General features: G+C 39.4%; 1 protein-coding gene and 1 long non-coding RNA gene across 3 annotated transcripts in view; one reads left to right on the top strand and one right to left on the bottom strand.

The window, feature by feature from the left end:
• Nucleotides 1-14,477, bottom strand: part of LOC143666318 (uncharacterized) — a 71,140-nt gene extending 56,663 nt beyond the window's left edge. The window contains exons 1-2 of the long non-coding RNA XR_013167521.1: nucleotides 14,452-14,477; nucleotides 3,328-3,461 (exon numbers count right to left, since the gene is read on the bottom strand). This is a non-coding gene — a long non-coding RNA (uncharacterized LOC143666318). The remainder of the gene's footprint in view (nucleotides 1-3,327; nucleotides 3,462-14,451) is intronic.
• Nucleotides 1,340-18,870, top strand: part of NOCT (nocturnin) — a 43,436-nt gene continuing 25,905 nt past the window's right edge. The window contains exon 1 of one of the 2 annotated variants that reach the window (XM_077140015.1): nucleotides 1,340-1,458. Coding sequence is in view for 1 of the 2 variants with exons in the window: in XM_077140012.1 (XP_076996127.1) it covers nucleotides 15,500-15,683 (184 nt within the window). In the remaining variant the exon portion in view is untranslated. Of the gene's footprint in view, nucleotides 1,459-15,499; nucleotides 15,684-18,870 lie in introns of those variants that run through there. The other variant, XM_077140012.1, reaches the window with a different exon arrangement.

Genomic DNA, 18,870 nt, shown 5'->3' with positions numbered 1-18,870 from the left:
GCACCAGGAACAAAAGAAAAACTAGATAAAATGACTGTCAGAATTCAAAATTGTTGTACATCAAGGGATATTATCAAGAAAGTGAAAAGATGCTCCACAGAATGGGAGAAAATATTTGAAAATAATTTATCTGATAAGGGTTTAATATCCAGAATACATAACTCAATACCCAAAAGACAAAGAACCCAATTAAAAAATGGGCAAAAGAGTTGAGTAAGTATTTCTCCAAAAATATACAAATAGCTGAAAAGAACAGGAAAAGACACTAAACATCATTAGTTATCCAGAAAATGCACATTAAAACCACAATGAGGGGGTGCGAGGGGGTTTCAGTGGTAGAATTCCTGCCTGCCATGAGGAAGACCTGGGTTCGATTCCCAGCCCATGCACTTCCCCACACAAAAAAAAAAACAGCACAATGAGATGCTATTTCACACCTATTAGAATGGTTATTAATTTAAAAATGGGAAATTACAAATGTTGGAGAGGATGTGGAAAAATAGGAACACACATTTCCCATTGGTGTGAGTATAAAGTGATACAGCCGCTGTGGAACAATTTGGCAGTTGTTCAAACAGTGAAACATAGAATTACCATATGACTTGGCCATTCCACTTCCAGGCACATACACAAAAGAACTGAAAAAGCAGAGACTCAAACAAATATTTGCACACCGATGTTCATAGCCGCATTATTCACAATTGACAAAAGGTGGCTGCAATCCAAGTATTCATCAACAGATGAATGGATAAACAAAATGTGATCTACACATACAATGGAATAATATTCAGTAATAAAAACGAATGAAGCAGATATATGCAACAGCATGGATCAGTCTTGAAGACGTTATGCTGAGTGAAATAAACCAGACACAAAAGGACAAATATTGTACCATTTCAGCTTATATGAAATACTTAGAATAAGCAAATTCATAAAGCCAAAAACAGATTACAGGTTATCAGGGACCAGGGGCAGGAAGGAATGGTAAGTTATTGTTTAATAGCCACAGAGTTTCTATTTGGGGTGGTGAAAAGTGTAGGTAATGGATAGGGTGATGGAGGCACAACATTATGAATGTTCAGATTGTACATTTGATAGTGGGTAAGTGTCATGGTCAGGCTCATGTGTCAACTTGGCCAAGTGGTGGTACCTGTTTGTCTGGTTGAGCAGGTGTTGACCTGTCTGTTGCAATGAGGACATTTCATAGAATTAAATCATCATCACATCAGCTGCATCCAGAGCTGATTCCATTTATAATCAGCCAAGGGGAGTGTCTTCTGTAATGCCTGATGCTTAATCTAATCACGGGAAGCCTTTTAAGGAGGATTCAGAAGAGACAGGCTCTCTTCCTGCTTCGGCTGGCGAGCCTCTCCTGTGGAGTTCGTCCAGACCCTCCATCGGAATCGTCGGCTTCACAGCCCGCTCTGCAGATTTTGAACTCTGTGTTCCTGTGGTCATGTGAGACACTTTTATAAATTTTATATTTGCAAGTGCTTCCTGTTGATTCTGTTTCTCTAGAGAACCCTAACTAATACAGGAAGATAGGAAATTTTGAGTTGTGCTTATGTTACCATGATAAAAAAGTTAGAAAAAAAAGGAGGTGCTCTACACTTTCTAACACACAGGACTAATCTATACCACTCTCAAGAGTTCTGCTCGAGCAACACAATAGGAGGTTCTTTGAAGGCACTCAGTAAATACAGCATATCTTCTAGCCAGTACACATTGTACACCAAGATTTAGGAATCCAACAATTTTATTTAGAACAAACATAGATGTGCTGTGGTATAGAGGGCCAAATTTGCACTGTTTTTTATGATGGAGCAGGAAACTTGAAAGAAAACTTTACTTGTTCCTGTTGTTGTGGGATGCACCGGAAGAGAGACCACACAATTCAAAACTGCAAGCCAATTTGGAGTCTTTATTAGCCAACCGGCGACTGCCTCAGAAACCTCCACGAAAGAGGATTCAGAGAGCAGCCCCTAGAGGTTTTCAAGGTGTGCTTATAAAGGCTAAAATCATGCTGTGGTTTTTTTGCAGTTGCTAGCAAGCAAGCGGTTCATAGAAGCAGAAGAATGCTGTTAGCCGTTGCCAAAACCTATCCCATTCCCACAGTTTCTTAGCATTGGTTATTGTTTAACTCTCGGGACATTCTGCCCCACTGGTGTGGGGACTCTCCCTGCTTGGGCCTGATTGATTGCTCCTGCTTGGGCCTGATTAATTGTTCCTGGCCCTCCACACTGTCAGCTAACCAAGCTGGAGAAGCCCCAGCTTGCCTGCCCAGCCTCCCCTGTACTCTTCTGCCTTGTCATTAGATATTGATTCGTTGATTGCGGTATCTACTCTATTTGGAAACTATAACATTCTAGACCTCAACTGTGCTAACCTTTTACTGTCAATTTTACAGGTTGTCAATTAAGAAAAACTTTGAATTTTAATAAAATGTTCTGTTGAGTTTAAAAGTTTGAAAATGGCTGGCATAGAGTATGAAACCTTAAGATCCTATCAGAATAGAGTTCATATGTAATAATATTGTTATTACTGCTACAAAATAGAATTGCCCCTTCAATTCCCAGAGGTTTAAGAATACCAGGTGGTTTGCAAGAAGGGGATGTATATCACTCTACGCGGCCTTCATTGTCACAGTTATAACCTAGTAGTTTGATGCTAGGTTTCCAGGCAGTGTTTCCTGCCTACAGATATTTCAAGGGCGGAACTTTTAATTGGATTGCTCCATGGGGCTGATGAGAACCTGTTATGGTGTCAGTTTGATGGCTGTGTTTCAAATTTAAACAAAAGCTTTGATAGAATTAGTACCTATTTTGATATTTGCCCTAAAATTATTACACCAGCTAATGAAAAGTTTAATAACCTTGGAGAGCCGTTAGGTTGGTTCCAGACATCTGACGGATAGTTATGCAAATGAGTAGGAGATTTGGATATACATGAAAAGCATACATCCTAATTTTTTAACATATAGACATACAAGACCTACATCAAGGTATGCAAAATTTAATCATAATGAGATAAGTTGGTTATTATTTATATGGACAAGTAGCTCAGAAATTGACCCTCTAGCTTGCCCTCATCATAATACACAGCTTGTTAGGTGACTGGATGGGGGAAAAGGAAGTGGGGGACAGAGGGAGTGCTGAAATATTAGATATAGGGATTTTTTTAAATAGTTTTGGCTCTTATAAACAGATGACATTTATGCCAAGGGAAAAAAGTAAGGTTGGGGTCATTGCATTTGACACACTGGAAAACAGAATATCTATACATGAAAAAAAATATGGTTGAGAACCTCCTGAGATTCAAAGAACTTACATCCTTTGGGACCCAGGGTTCAGATTCTATGAAGAAGCTGGAGCTGGTTGGGCCCAACTCATCACAGTCAGGATTCAGCATTGGACAGGAAAATCATGAACTTTCTAGTCAGCGTTAGGTGAAGAACAGCAGATCTAAAAAAAAGAGTTAGGAAAATACAGAATAAAGTGTACACCACAGATGAATGCAATTGTTGTATTTCATTGATTTTAAGAGGATATCCCAATTTCAGATGTGTTAAAATGTGTGTTTGGGGGAGAACCCCATGTATCTTAGAATTGATGGCATCTGTTAGTTTAGGGTTGGACTGAGGAATACATTACGTTAATTAGAGGAGAAAACAAAGAGAAATGCATGTGAAAACCTAATGATGATTGCTTAAGTTAGCAAGAATGTTGTTGTGTCAAGCACCATATTTGGGACAAGATTCAGACCTGAGTACGTGCTCAGGACAAACTGTAGGCCAGGTTACTTAGGAGCTTGGAGTGGGACAAGAAATATTAAGCAAGAATCCATTAAGAAAGGGATCTGCATCAGTGTTGAGGCATTATGAATTCATTAGGTTGTACCGAAGCACTCACACCTACTTACATCCATTGCATTAGGTTTAGAGAAATATCCAAGGAGAACATTCTCTTGTTTCCAAGAAATACTTCCAAGGAAGGTTGGAACCCAGCATGGTCACTTAAAATGAATGATATACTATAACTTTTTTTAGTTGGTGGGCTTCACACATAGACACTGGGGATTTAAATAAATTTAAGTCACCATGTTAGGCTTTAGATTCTGTCAATTAGAGACGGAAGATAATTCTAGTCGAAATGAATTCTAGCCTACCATGTTTATATTTATAATTGCAGCCTATTATTTTCTCTGCTGATTTACTTACATTTTGAATGACTAGCTTTGGGCTATCTATTTTACCATTCTACATCTTCAATCCTTTCAATTGGCTGTATAACAAAGTCAATCTATATTTTGCTACTTCACTATCAACAAAGAGGAACTCTGATCAATAATGGAGCATGGTCTGTTTCCTAAATCCTATTTTCTAATCTGAAGCCCAGAAGATTGAATGTTCTTGATTGTACAGCATTGTCCACATGTTGTAGGGCAAATATTGTTGGTCACATATCAAAGGGATGAAGAACAGATATCTGTTGGAAACTCCAAGGGGGCATCCTAACTCTGTTCATCCAGCTACACATAGAATCCCTGGTGCGATTTCTATAGCGAGGAGACTACCATGAACAGAATGCTAGGTAGGGGGAGACCTGGAAAGCAAGAGAAATTTGGACTCCATAGAGAAAGCAATAGGGTGAAATTGTATGTTGTTTGGCAGAAGTATAATATAATTGAAAGCGTTATTTTAGGAAAATTAGTTTGGCCACCACAGTATAAAAAATGGATGAGAGTTAGGTAGTGAACTTAGAGTAAAAAAAAAAATCAACACAAAAATAAAATAATGACATAGATAAAACAAAAAGTATACTAGGAGATGATGTAACACTGTAAGAAATTTTCCAAGAGCAATTAATATTTATTGAATACCTACATGTGCTAGACTCTATTTTGAGGATATTTCCATTATCTTATCTAACCCTAACAATGAAATTATATCAATGGAAAGGTACAGCTTGGGGAAATTGTGCAACTTGTCCAATAGCACTTGGCTTTTGAGTTCTAAAACTGGGCTTCAAATTTAGACTTGACTGTCTCCAAAGCCACCACTTTTTCCACATGACTACAAAGCCTTTATACAATCAATGCTCATTATTTGTGCATTCTGTATTTGTGAGTTCTCCTTCTCACTAAAATTTATTTGTAACCCCAACATCAATACTCGTGGCACATTCAAGGTCATTCATGGACATGTTCAGAATGGCAAAATTTTGAGTTGCCCTGAGCAAATTTTCTCAGCTGAGCACAGACAAAGTAATGCTCAGACATTTTGTTTCAGTTCTTATAATGTAAACAAGTATTCTTTTTGCAGTATATATAGTGCCATGTTTTTTACGTGTTTATGCTTTGTTGGTGATTTCATTGTTTCAAATGGCCCCCACGCATAGAGCTGAAGCATTGCTAGTGTACTTTAAGCCCAAGAAGACTGTGGCATGCCTTATGGAGAAAAATACGTGGTTTAGAAAATTTTCATTCAGGCCTGCGTTATAGTGCCGTTGCTATGAGATCAATGTTAATGAATCAACAATATATATTATACAAGGTGTCTTTAAATGTAAAAACACACAAAATAAGGTTATGTATTCCATCGGTTGACAAAAATGTGACCAGAGACTAGCAGGAACCTAGCCCTGTATTTCCCCAAGGAACAATGGTTCAGTATTTCCTAATTCAGTTTTCATGTCAAACTTAGGAAACCCAACTATTGCAAAAAAACAAGAATCAATTGTATTCTGAAAACTCCAAAATATTGTTAAAAGAAATTAAAGAAGACCTAAATAAATAACAAGATATCTTATGTTCATAGAGCAGAAGAAAATATATTATTAAAATGGCAATATTCCCCAAATTGATCTGAAGATTCAACACGATTCCTATCAAAATCTCAAATGGCATTTTTTTTTTGCAGAAACTGACAAGCTAATCCTAAAATTCCTTTAGAAATTCAAGGGACCCAGGATAAGTAAAAGAATTATCCAAAGATATGAATAGACATTTCTCCATAGAAGATATTCAAATGGCCAATATGGTGGTTTGGAGCCATGTACCCCAGGAAACAAGCTCTTATATAGATCCATTCCTGTGGATGTGAACCCATTGTGAGAAGGACCTTTGATGAGGTACTTCAATTAAGGTGTGGCCCAACCCAGTAAAGACAAGTCTTAATTCTATTACTAGAGTCCTTTATAGGCAGAATGAAATTCAGACCCAGATAAAGAAAGCTATGGGAAGCAAGAAGCTGAAGGTCAACAGAACCCAGAAGAGAAGGCAAAATCCAGGAGAAACTACCATGTACCTTGCTCTGTGCGGAAGAGCCAAAGGTCAAAGATCACTGGCAACCAGCCCCAAAATGCCAATCATTGGGAAGAAAGCAGCACCTTGAAGATGCCTTGATTTGGACTTTCCCTACTCTCAAAACCATGGAGCTTATAAATTCCCATTGCTTAAGCCAATCCTTTGTATGGTATTTGCTTGAACAGTCAAAGAAACTAAAACTAAAACTAAGAAGCGCCACATCGTCATCAACTAAGGAAACACAAATTAAAACCACAATGAGATGCCACATTATACCCACTGGGATGACTATCATCAAAAGGACAGATAAGTACTGATGAGGATGTGGAAAAATTGGAACACTTGTACATCGCTGGTAAATGTAAAATGATACCACCATTTGGAAAATAGTCGGACAGTCCCTCAAAAGGTTAAACATAAAGTTGCCACTTAAACCATACACTCCTATGTATATACCAAAAGAAATGAAAATATATGTCTATGCAAAAACTTATACATAAATGTTTTTAGCAGCATTATTCATAAAAGCCAAAAAGTGGAAACAACTCAAATGTTCACCTATGGATTAATTGAATAAATGACATGTGGAATATCTAAATAATGGAATATCATCTGGCCATAAAAAAGAATAAGGTACTGGTAAATGCTTCAACATGGATAAACCTTAAAAGCATTATGCCAAGTGAATGAAGTCAATCACGAATGTCCAGATATTATATGATTCTGTTTATATGAAATAGTAATAATAGATAAATCTATAGACAGAAAGTAGATTAGTGGTTGTCTAGGGCTGGGGTTCTGGAGGCAAATGGGGAATGATTGCTAATGTCTTTTTTGACTAAAAAATCATTCTAAAATTGATTGTTATATTGATTGCACAACCCTGTAAATATATTTAAAACCATTGAATTATATACTTCAAGTTGATGAATTGGGTGGATTATATTTTAATAAAGCTCTTTTTAAAAAACACAATCTCTTTATTTATAACTTTAAGCAGATGATGCCTATATATCTAGTTGACTACTTTTCCCTCACCATCAGCATTCTTGGATTTTTTTTTTTTTAATCTAGCACTGGGGAATTGAATCATGAGGCTCTGGTTTGATTCTAGAGACCTGCCTTCCTAGGAAGTCAAGAAACCTAACTCCTAAACCTTGTCCTGCTATTAAAAGTCTAATTCTATGGGTCTCAGTTTTCTCATTTGTACATAAAAAGTATTGGGTGAAATGATTTCTAAGTGTCTTCTTTTTCAGGACCAAGCAGTTAAAATCCGAAATGATTTCAAATTTACTTAGATGGTTATTAGGGCCAATTATGAAATTCCTTACCAGATTTTTATATATAAGTAAAGACAAAAGGTGCATAATATTATGAAACTAGCATATATGGTGCTTATCTAATGCTCAAACTAGAAAAGTAGGCTAAGTCCTCAGTGGATATGTTAACTTCTTACATTTAATCAGTTTATAAATGATCAATCAACAAAATTAGAAAAGAATGTTTTCAAATAGGGGGGAAAAAAGCCCAACCCTCAAAAATAAGCCCTATTAATGTTTTGGAGTACTTTTTCCTGATAATTTTTGCTTTTATTTTCACTTAATACTATATTATAAGCAATTCCCCATATCATTACATAGTTTTTATAAATAAAATTTAGTGCCAAAGGAGGCATCATGATTTATTTAACTATTACCCTATCCTAGACATATAGGCTTCTTTCCAGTTTCTTCCTTTCTTAAATAATAGGGAAAAAGATGAATATCTTTTCATAGAAAGCTTTTTGGTGTTTAGGATTGTTTCCTTGAATAGATTCTTATTCCTAGAAGTAAAATGAATGAATCAAAGGATATGACTGTTTCAAAGCTTTTCTCCAAAAAGTTGTAGTTATTTAAATTTCAGCCAGTTGAGGAGGTAATTAAGACAGATTTAGTGTGCTACAAAATGTGATTTAAGAGTTGATGCTTATGTCACATCTTTACCATTGAAATATTTATTTACTTTTTTCTTGTTTATTATCTATATCCGCCTGCTAAAGTGTGAGCTCCACAAGGGCAGTGTTCTAGTTTCCCAGCTGCCAGAATGCAATATACCAGAAATGGAACAGCTTTTAAAAAGGGGAATTTAATAAGTAGCAAGTTTACAGTTCTCAGGCTGGAAAAATGTCCAAATCAAAGCAAAGCTATAGAAATGCCTGGTCTAAGGCATCCAGGGAAAGATACTTTGGTCAAGAAGGCCAATGACATTCAAGGCTTCTCTCTCAACTGGAAAGGCACATGGCAAACATGGCAACATCTGCTAGCTTTCTCTCCAGGCTTCTTGTTTCATGAAGCTCCCCCAGGGGTGTTTTCCTTCTTCATTTTCAAAGCTCTCTGGTTGCGTGGGCTCTCGTGGTTCTCATGGCTCTGAGGTTCTCTCCAAAATGTTTCCTCTTTTAAAGGATTCCAGTAAAGTAATCAAGACCCATCTGGAATGGATGGAGTCACATCTCCTTCTAATCAAAGGTTAAAGCCCACAATTGGGTGAGTCACATCTCTGTGGAGATAATCTAGTCAAGTTTACAACCTACAGTATTGAATAGGGATTAAAAGAAATAGCTGTTTCCACAAGATGGGTCAGAATTAAAAATAGCTTTTCTAGGATACGTAATCCTTTCATACAGGCACAGGCAGGGATTTTTGTTTACTTGACTGATATTTCTCAAGCACCTAGAACAGTGCCTGACATTTAGGAGATATTCAAATATTTGTTGCAAGAATGAATGAAATAAGGAAAAATGTGTTGGTTTTTTAATCATTATTATTGTTCCCCATGTTGAAAGTTGCAACAGAACTGGCAAATGAATGTGTTCTTGTAACCCATTCTGATGTTATCATGTCACAATTTAAGTTTGAATTATTTATTGCATGCTTGCTTCAGATACAAAGTATTGTGTGTGCAGAAATTGGTAGCTGCCAATCTAATTTCCAGATGTTTTCCTTTTCTTGAAGACAATATGCTCAGCTCAAAGACCACATTTCCCCATCTCCCTTACAGACAGGTATGGCCAGATGACTAATGAGATATATGTGTAAACGGTTGGAGATCCTTCTAGAAAAGCTCTTTTTTTTAAATATTTTTATTGTAGACCTTGACAAACAAACATACAAACATTCTTGACATACATTCTATATGTGGTGTACAATCAATGGCTCACAATATCATCACATAATTGTATATTCATCACCATGACAAACATTTGCATCACTCCAGCAAAAGACATAAAAAAGGAAAAAGAAAAAACTCATACATACTATACCCCTTACTCCTCCCTTTCCTTGACCACTGTTTTTTTAATCTACTCAATTTATTTTAACCTTTGTTTCCCCTATTATTTATTTTTATCCGTATTTTTTACTCATCTTTCCATGCCACAGATAAAAGGCACAAGGTAGAAAAAACTCTTTGAAGTGGGAACAGATTGCTGCTGATATATTCCCCTTTTTTTCCTTCTTCCTTCTGCTACAATGCGGGACATGATGGTTTCAACAGCCATCTGTGTAATGAGGTAAATTTAAGGATGGAATCTATTCTCAGTGGATGACAGAGCAGAAAGATATAAGGAGTCAGAGTCTTTGGTGAGGCGGAGGTGTCACACCAGCCCTGAACTGCTTGTCTCCACTTTATTCTACACAAGAAAGAAAAACAGCTCTATCTTGTTTAAGCTATTGTTACTTCGGATATCTTATCAGCTAAACACAATTCCAAACTGAGAAATTACACTAATTGTCATCTTTCTTAAAATTTTGAGGATTTCAATAACACTATAAATGTTGTTTAAAAAATAAATGAGAAATCTTTTCCTTCATGTATGTATCTTTAAAGAGTAAGATAGACGCTTTTTATTTTGAGCTAATTGCCAATGTTTCATTTTAATCACACACTCACAAAAGACTATTTGGTCCTTAGAATGTAGGGAATAACAATCATTTCACTTGACTTCATTGGGCCTCAGCTTCCATGAGTAAGATTATCAAATACTTGGACCTTTGGATGATGTTATGACTTGGGAATAAAGGGGAAGTCTGATGGTTCCTTTGAGCCTACGTGTAAATTAGTCTAAATAAGAGATTAAAACTTAACTTTTCCTTGGTCATGGACTACTGTAGAGTTTGGATGTCCATTTCTGCTTCATAGATAACAAGGAAAGAGCTTTTAATTTGCTTTTTATATTCATACCTATATAAGTCTGTGTCTGCCAAGAAGCAATTAGCCATGAAAACTGAAATGACATACTATTCCATTGTTTTCATTACGTTAACTTGACCATTCCAAGAGACTATTGCCTAGGAAGATATCTTTATTGTTCATCACAGGAACTTTGAAAAAAAACCCATCAATTCTTTTAGTAGAAAGCATCAACAGTTTACCCACTAAGACACTCCTGCCCTAACATTCCTTTCCTTGCTGTTCCCGCCATCCTAAAGGTCTATTGCATCACGATCCTTGCCAAGTCCCCTCATTGAAAGACCTGACTGTAAACCATATTTCAAAAGTGCAATAAAATCAGACCTTGCCTTTTCCTCTTTAAGATGCTGCCAAAGCTCTCTTAAGGTATTAGTTCTCCACACAGTGGTGAGCAAAAAACTCAGCTCTATCTTGTAGGTGATATCTTGTAGGCATTAACTACAGGCTGTTGGTGAGCTGGCATCCAACATCCATGTAAGAGATTCATTAGGCCCAAATCCCTGGAAGGAAATTGGGGAGGGAGCTGGGAGGAGACCAGGAGAGCCATCATCCTGAGAAATAGTTCTGACTCTGGTAAAAGGAGAGAGCGAAGGAAGGAGGAAAGGAAGGGAAAAAGAGGAAGAAGAAAGGAAGGGAGGGGAGGAGGGCTTAAACAGGAGAACAGTTCTAGGAGAGTTCAGTAAGGACGTTGGGGGAGTCCTCAAGCCAAAGTCACTCCTCGGAGGAGTCCCACGTCTCTCAGAAATGACCCTGCTTTGGTGTCCTGTATTGCACTCAGTCATGGGCTGGGAGTAGCATGTGGGAAACATTGCCAGGGCACCAGAGCACTGATGGGTGTCAGAGCAAAGCTGTTAGGGCCATCGGTCAATCATGCCTTGGTGGTGGCAGTGGGAAATCTCAGAGGCACATTCTCACAGCTGTCTGGTACCTGATGATCCTCCAAAAAGACACCCAAAAAAGTGTTATCTTCCAAGAAAAAGGATAAAATGAATGGAAAAATCTCCAAAGGAGTCTATCATAGATGTCTGAGTTAATTTCTTTATTAACTATAAAAACCCAATCAAAGCAATTGGGATTTTTCTATGCTTTTAAATATGCTAAAGACAATATTGTCCCAGTTATTAAAATCTGAAAAATAATTTATAGTCATAGAGTCCTTGTTGCTTTGTCTTGTTTGACTACTCATTAATTCAGTCTTTGACAGTAACAAAAAAAATGCACATTTTAAGTGCATTTGTGTTATTTTTATGTGCTTCACTGTGGACAATTGAAGTTAGGAAAAGTCAATGGACTGTGCAAAGGAACTAGTGGAACTGCTGAGCAAACTGCAGTGCTCAGCATAAAATCTCAATAGTAGCAGAACAGCTACAACCTTTCCTCTGTCTACTGGTTCTATCTCCTCGACTTTTAAATAATCCGCCATTGCTCCACTCGTAGGAGAAAAAAAAATCACCTGATTATTTATTCCATTATTCTCTCATTGTCCCCCTTCCTTCCGGCCCCGCTACTACTGCAATCTGGTTTTCCCCTCCCCTTCCACTGTCTGTTCACACTGACATTAAAAGTGGCCTTCTACCTCTCTAAGCCAGCTCCGCAGGTAAGCTCACTGCCCTCCCCTCTACCTGGAACAAGACTCCAAGAGATGTAAACTCCCTGGCAACCTGGGACATGACTCCAGGGGACAAGCTCAGCTCCTGTATCATGGGAGTAAGAAAGTCTTCTTGACCAAAATGGGAAAATGAAACAAAATAAGATTTTGTTTATATGTGAATACATATCTCAATAAAATTGCATTTTTTTTTAAAGTAGTCTTCTAATTGCCAAATCCAAAGGATTTCGTCCCCACCTTGACCTCTGGGGGACATTCATTACTGTTAATAGCCTTCTTGAAACTTTATGTTCCCTTACTTTCAAGTTCTCCTGATTCTCCTTTAAACAAGTCTCAAGTCTCTTTCTCTTCTGCCAACTCCATAAGATACGTGTTTCACAGGAGTTTCATCCTTAAGACCTTTTCTATCTCACCACACTTTCTATGGGTGACCTCACTATCCATTGGCTTCAGCTACCAAACTCCCAAAAGTGTTTGGCCCTGGTCCTGCTATGAACTCCAGGTCCACAGTTTCAATTGCCCACAATGTCTCCATCTGGATGTTCCATGGGCACAGTGCACTTACATGCTCAAAACTGAACCGAGTATCTCCCCCTGACAATGGAGACTCTGTTTTCTTTAGTTGGTACCATTTACCAGTCACCTAAGTCACCCCTAGACTCTATCCTCCTCTCCCTAGCCCCCTAGATTCAATCTGTCACTCAACCCTTTGGTTTCTTTCTCCTCCATAAGTCTTAAATCTGTCTCCTTTTCAACTTCAATTGTATTTCACTGGGAGATGGTGAAGAGGAACAGGGAATCATCATGTAGTATTTTTTAAAATACGTATACATGCCATGCCCTGCCTCCACTCTTTCTCACCTACTCTGTTCTTAATCTTTCCCCAGTCGCCAATCCATCTTCCACACTGCTAATAGAATGATCTTTCAAACAAGCAAACTTGAAAGTACAAACTATCTGCTCAGTCTTTCAGTAGTTTCTCAAAACCATCTGTATAAAGTCCAAGCTCCTCTCAAAACCCTTCATACTTTGCTCCTTGCTCACAGTTTCCTCTCATCTCCTCCCACTCCCTTTCTGGCACCCTGCACTCAAGTTTATCAAAGTGTAGTACTTGCTGTTCCTGGAATGCATCTCCTTTTCTAGTCTTACTGTTCTCTTCTCTCCTAATGTTCTGAAGTCACCTTGTTCTAAAAGCCTCTCCTGACTTCTCCAGGCAATTAGCTATTCCCCCTTCTGTGTTTCAACAATACCTTGTTCATATCATGATTCTGAATTTATTATCAGATCATTGCAAGTATTTGTGTTTATACAATGCCTTCCTATGAATAAGCTGTTCGATTACTCTTTGTATGCCCTAACATAGAGCCTGGCACATAATATGCATTCAACGAATGAATTTATTGAAGTGACTGAATGAATTTTGAAGTGAGCAGGTATTAATGTATATCTTCCTGATTGCTTAAAGTATACAGTGTTTAATATATAACAAAAACAACATTACTAACTCACTTTCATGATTGTGTGCTCTCTGAATCCCTTTTGAAAATAACAGCTTTTTTAAAACAATATTCGGAATTTTTTAAAGCACTTTTCCGCCAACATTTTATTGTGAACATTTCCAAACATGCAGAAAAGAAAAAGAATTGTAAGTGAACACCTATATATTCATCACCAGGATTTTACAATCAACATTTTGCTACATTTACAGAACACTTTTTATTTATTTTATTACCTCTTTTTATTTCACCTAATGACTAAGGTATGAGTTTATCTGTTTATGGATAAGGAAACCAAGATTGAGGGTTTAATGACTTGCCAAGAAGCTTGTCTTTCAGTTGTGTTCAGCTGTGCCAGCTGATTCATTCACACCCTCAGGGTGTGAGATACATAACCCAGGTCTGAAAAATAGTTTGAATATCCTCATTGATGAAAAACTTTCAATTCCACAAGATAGGAGAATCAGCAAAATCAAGAGAAAACATTTCCAACTCACACCTCATACAGGGAGGAATCCAGTCTTGCAGTTTCCCTCCTCCTCCGCCCCACATCCGTTCCTAGTTACTCACCATTTCCTGCCCAGTCAGAAAGCTCTTCTACCCATTCTTTTCCAGTACCATCAACCTAACACAAACCCAGAATAGCTCTCATCTCCGCTGGTCTCCTGTCTCCTCCCTTTTCCTGTTCCACGAAACAAGACATCTGATTAAAGCACCGCCCTGGCCATACCGCTTACCACTTCACAAAATATAAGCAGCCCCCTCGCCTACCAAGTTAAATCTGGTATAATGCCTATCTGCCACAATATAACCTACCCAAGCGTTTCTCTTCTTACTCCTTGGCCTCCTTCTTACGTAAGGAACAAGAGTCGTTTCCCTCAAATGCACCAAGGCTTATTTGCTTTCTTCATGTGTAAATAACCCCCCACCCCCACCCCCTATTCCACACGTGTAAATTCCAGACCTCCGTGTCATGGCCCAATTCAAATGCCAATTCTTCTAGAAACGTTTCTCCATTCCTCCCACCCCAGCCTGTATCACCAGTTTATGGCATCTTTTGGCACTAATCTGAATGCGACTTGTAGAGCTTTATGATCTGATTTCTCTTGCCACCTCTTTGCCTCTTTGCCTAAGTATAATATCCTTGAGGTAAGTGACGTCGTCCTAGCCACCATCGCCCTCGACACACAATCGGTGTTTCATCGTGTTAAATTTCGTTTAACACAAGCAAGCCCCGTCGTAACACCCTAGGGCGAGAGCCCTTTGCTGATTTCGCACAAACACGCGGCTCTCACACAGCGGAGTCACCCACTCGGACACACACGTGTCCCCTGAGCCACAGTCTTGGAACAGTCTTGGGACTCCCAACCTGTGGGCTATTCCATTCCAACCAGCAGGAGGGGGGGCTCTTAGTTCTATAAAACCTCTCCAAAGTATATTCGATTCTTTAACCCGCCTACAGCTTCCCCTATATAACAGCTTAAGATCGTCTTCCATTCACTACAGTATTATCCCGGGTCTAAGACTCCCAATCTGGTCTTGCGGAAGTCAGATCTCCCGGGTCCCCCCTTCCCTCCCCGCTTGGTAGCGCCCGCGTTGTCAGCGCGCCGCGCTCGCCGGTTGCCTCCCAGCTCTCTGGAGCCGGCGGCAGACTGGCCGGTCGTTGCGGCGGTGGCGGCTGCTGCTTGGGACCCTTCTCGGGCTCGGCAGACCGGGACGTTTCCCAGGGCCTGGGCTGGGGAAGGAGGAGGCTAGGAACGTCCAGCGGCCGCGAAGGTCTGCGCGAGGGCCCGGCGTCGGTCTCGGCGGAGCCCCGCTCCTCGGCGCGCGAGGGGCCGCGGCGGTTGTGGCGGCGGCGCCCGGCATGTATCAGAGCCCGCGGCGGCTCTGCTCCGCTCTGCTGCAGAGGGACGCGCCCGGCCTGCTCCGCCTGCCCGCCCCGGGGCTGCGCCGCCAGTCCCCTCCGCCCGTGGCTGCCTCGCGGCCCGCGTCCCCCCGGCTCCTGGCGGCGGCGGCGGCGGTCGCCGCGAGGTCGAGCTCCCGAACAGGTGAGTGCGCGGCGGTTCGGGGCCGAGAAGACCGCGGCAGAGAACGCGCGGCCGCCACCCGCAGACGGTGCGGGATGAATGAGAAGCGCCGGGCTCCGGGCTGCCGGGGCTGGCTGGGGGCAGGCCGGGAAGCGGGCCCGCTCCCCGAGCACCCGTCCTTGCTCCTAATTTTCTTTCCCTCGCCCTCCCTTGCCTGGGGTTTGCATCACTTACTGTAAGAACTGGGGCACTGTATTCAGATTCCTGTTCGATCCTGACAATGCAGTGCTTTCAATATTTCTCACTCTCAGTGTTAAATTTCCCCGTTTTCGAGGCCTCAAGTTGTTTGTTCTGGTTATACTTCTTATTGTGCTATTTATGGACATTTTTGTGCAAAAAAACCAAATCCTCTAAAATGGCACTTTTTTTGGTCATGTGGCTTGCCTGACCTAGAGGTTCTGAAAATTTTTTTGAAGGCCGTGTTAACAGTGTATTACAGCCCATATTAATTCGTTTCACATTGATTTGGATTTTTTTTTTCGGAGCCTTCCACTCTGTATAGTTCTGTCATTCTGTGTCCTGGATACCTAGGTTAAGGTTTTGTAAAGATGATGGCTTCTGTTTGCCAAGAGCTAATCTTCGGCATTGTCTTAAACCCAGAACTTACCTTCTTTTGCCATCTCAGTTTCTGCCTGAGGACACACTACTGTGGCCACAAATTTAAATCATACTTTGAAAACTGATAAATGAACTTTCAACTTCAAAACTGACAATTACTTCATCACACTAAGAAGTGTATGTTAGTTGCTCTCAGGTTATTGCTGTTTAAGACATTTTTATAACCATTCTAGATTGTAAATACATTTTGTTCTGAAAGTTTTGGATTGATTTAAGAACATCAGATTGAACAGTAAGAACATAATCAATGTGGCTTTAATTGACAAAAATGATCATCTGAAATCTGATGGAAGATACTTTTAAAATTAGGGTACTGAACTGCTGGTTACTAGAGACTCTGAACTCGATTGTTTTTTAGGAGTGAACTTGTCAGTCATAGGTTTTTTTCCTTCAGTTCTTTAGGAATTTGGCACATTTGTGAAATAACTGTTAGATGGGTACCATCTAATAACTGTTAGTATGGATTTTGTTGCTGGAAATGTTCATTACGTGTCCCGTATACCTGGGTTAAGATTTTGCAAAAATGATGCCTTCTGTTTATGAAGATCCAATTTTAGACATCATCCTAAACCAGGACGTTCTCTGTTTTGCCACCTCAGTTTCTGCCTGAGGACACATTACTCAAACATCATTATGCTTGAGACAGCAGGAATAAAAAATGGTGGCTCCTCCTGTACCAGATCATATCTTAAATTCCCTCAAAGTCCCTTGGAAGCAGAGTTAGTCAATAGTTATGTCATAGGAATACAGATAGCTTGTGTAATACAGATCTAGATAGCTCTGCTCTGAACTTGGTCACATCAAGCAGAGCACTTAAAATGTTAGACTTTTGATTGAGGAAATCTTAATAAAGTTTTTAAAAGTCTTCTGAAATATCCTGGTTTTACAGATAAGGAAATTGATGGACTTATGGTACTATTGTAGATAGGTATTACAAAGTTACTTTTTCTGTTTCCTGCCATTTTAGTTCAGCTACTGTTAAAAGAAACATATTTGAGTAGATTCATTTATTGCTGGATCATTCATTCATTCAAGGAGTCTTTACTATAGGAGGTAAAAGAATAGGAGCTTTAATTTACCTTTAAGGAGTTTACTTATCCTGTGAGATAAGAGTCACACCTCCCTACACACACACACACACACACACACACACACACACACACACACACACACACACACACACACACACACACAAAAGCTCTTTAATGAAAGGAAGCACCTTTTATTCTTAGAGGAGTTTGCAAATGACACACACGGTATAGGAGAACAGGAAGTCGCTTTAGCAATGGTGATCCTTTTATGTTTCAAGAAGATGTTGACATTTGATCTGGGCCTTGAATCATGGCTAGGATTGAAAGATTAATATCAAGCATTTTGTTTGGGAAAAGCATGAATAGAAAGGGAAGTGAGGGGTGGATGAAGAAGGGTGAGAGAAGAGGCCCCTTGCAGAATGGGCAGTTTTTCCAATAAGTCTCAGAACCAGTATTAGGTACTTTTTAGAAATGTGGATTCATTAAAAAAAAAAAAAAAAGGAGATTCCTGGGTCCTACCCTAGACCTATTAAATCAGAATCATTAATGGTGGACTTCAGATTCCATATCATTAAACAGAATAATAACATTAAAACTCTCCAGATTATTGTTGTTTGTCCCTAAGTTTTGACATCTGGCATCCACAGTGTGGGAGAGACCTTAAGGCAGCTGATAGCTATTCTGTCACAGTTTTTGAGGAGAATAATGTGTTCCCACACTCCGCCCAGTTTAATAGTTCCTTCCTAACTTAAGCTTCTTGACAATCACAGGCTGCCTAGAAGATGCATCCAGTCCCCTTTGGGGTCATCAAATTGTTAGCATTTGAAGAGGAATTTAGAAATAGTCTCATTATATATATGTGTATATACATATACATGCATATATATATACCTTTTCATTTTTCCTTTTCTCAAACAAGGATAGCAGCCCTCATAAAGAGGCAGCAATCGCCAGAGTTAGCATACTGGATGAGATGCAGCATGGAGTCGTGTGTGGGTTTATAAATGCTGCCTTCCAGATCCCTCGTCAGATAAGGACGAGTTGGCTGTCACCACCCCTGGAACATGTTGCTTTTTTCTTAGTGCAATTTTAAAGGCAAATACCAGCTCATGTGAAGAGGCGGCCTTATGTAGTATGTCCCTTAGCTATGCGGGTAAGCTGCTTTATGCGTGGAAGAAAATGGGAAAGCTTGTAATTATCAAGCTTCTGCAGAATAAATTGCCTTGTTTGTGGGAGAACTAAGGTATCATTTGCTAATAACCATGGCTCCAGGATCACATTCAACACACTTATATGTGAACATTTGCAAATCGTTTAACCTTGCTTACTGTCTCTGAACAATACTGGACGTTACTTAGAAAAAAAAAATAAGATAAATTGATATACCACTCAATCCACGGGCTTTATTGAACAACAGTACACTTAAGAGGCCAGATATTAAATTGTGCCACAAGACTGTAATTGCAGCAGGAATTTAGAAGAAAGAGAAAATCATTGCA

This window comes from Tamandua tetradactyla, chromosome 22 (assembly GCF_023851605.1).
Source record: "Tamandua tetradactyla isolate mTamTet1 chromosome 22, mTamTet1.pri, whole genome shotgun sequence".
NCBI lineage: Eukaryota > Metazoa > Chordata > Mammalia > Pilosa > Myrmecophagidae > Tamandua > Tamandua tetradactyla.
Note: the sequence above shows the minus strand (reverse complement) of the source record. Positions and strands in the feature narration are given on the sequence as shown.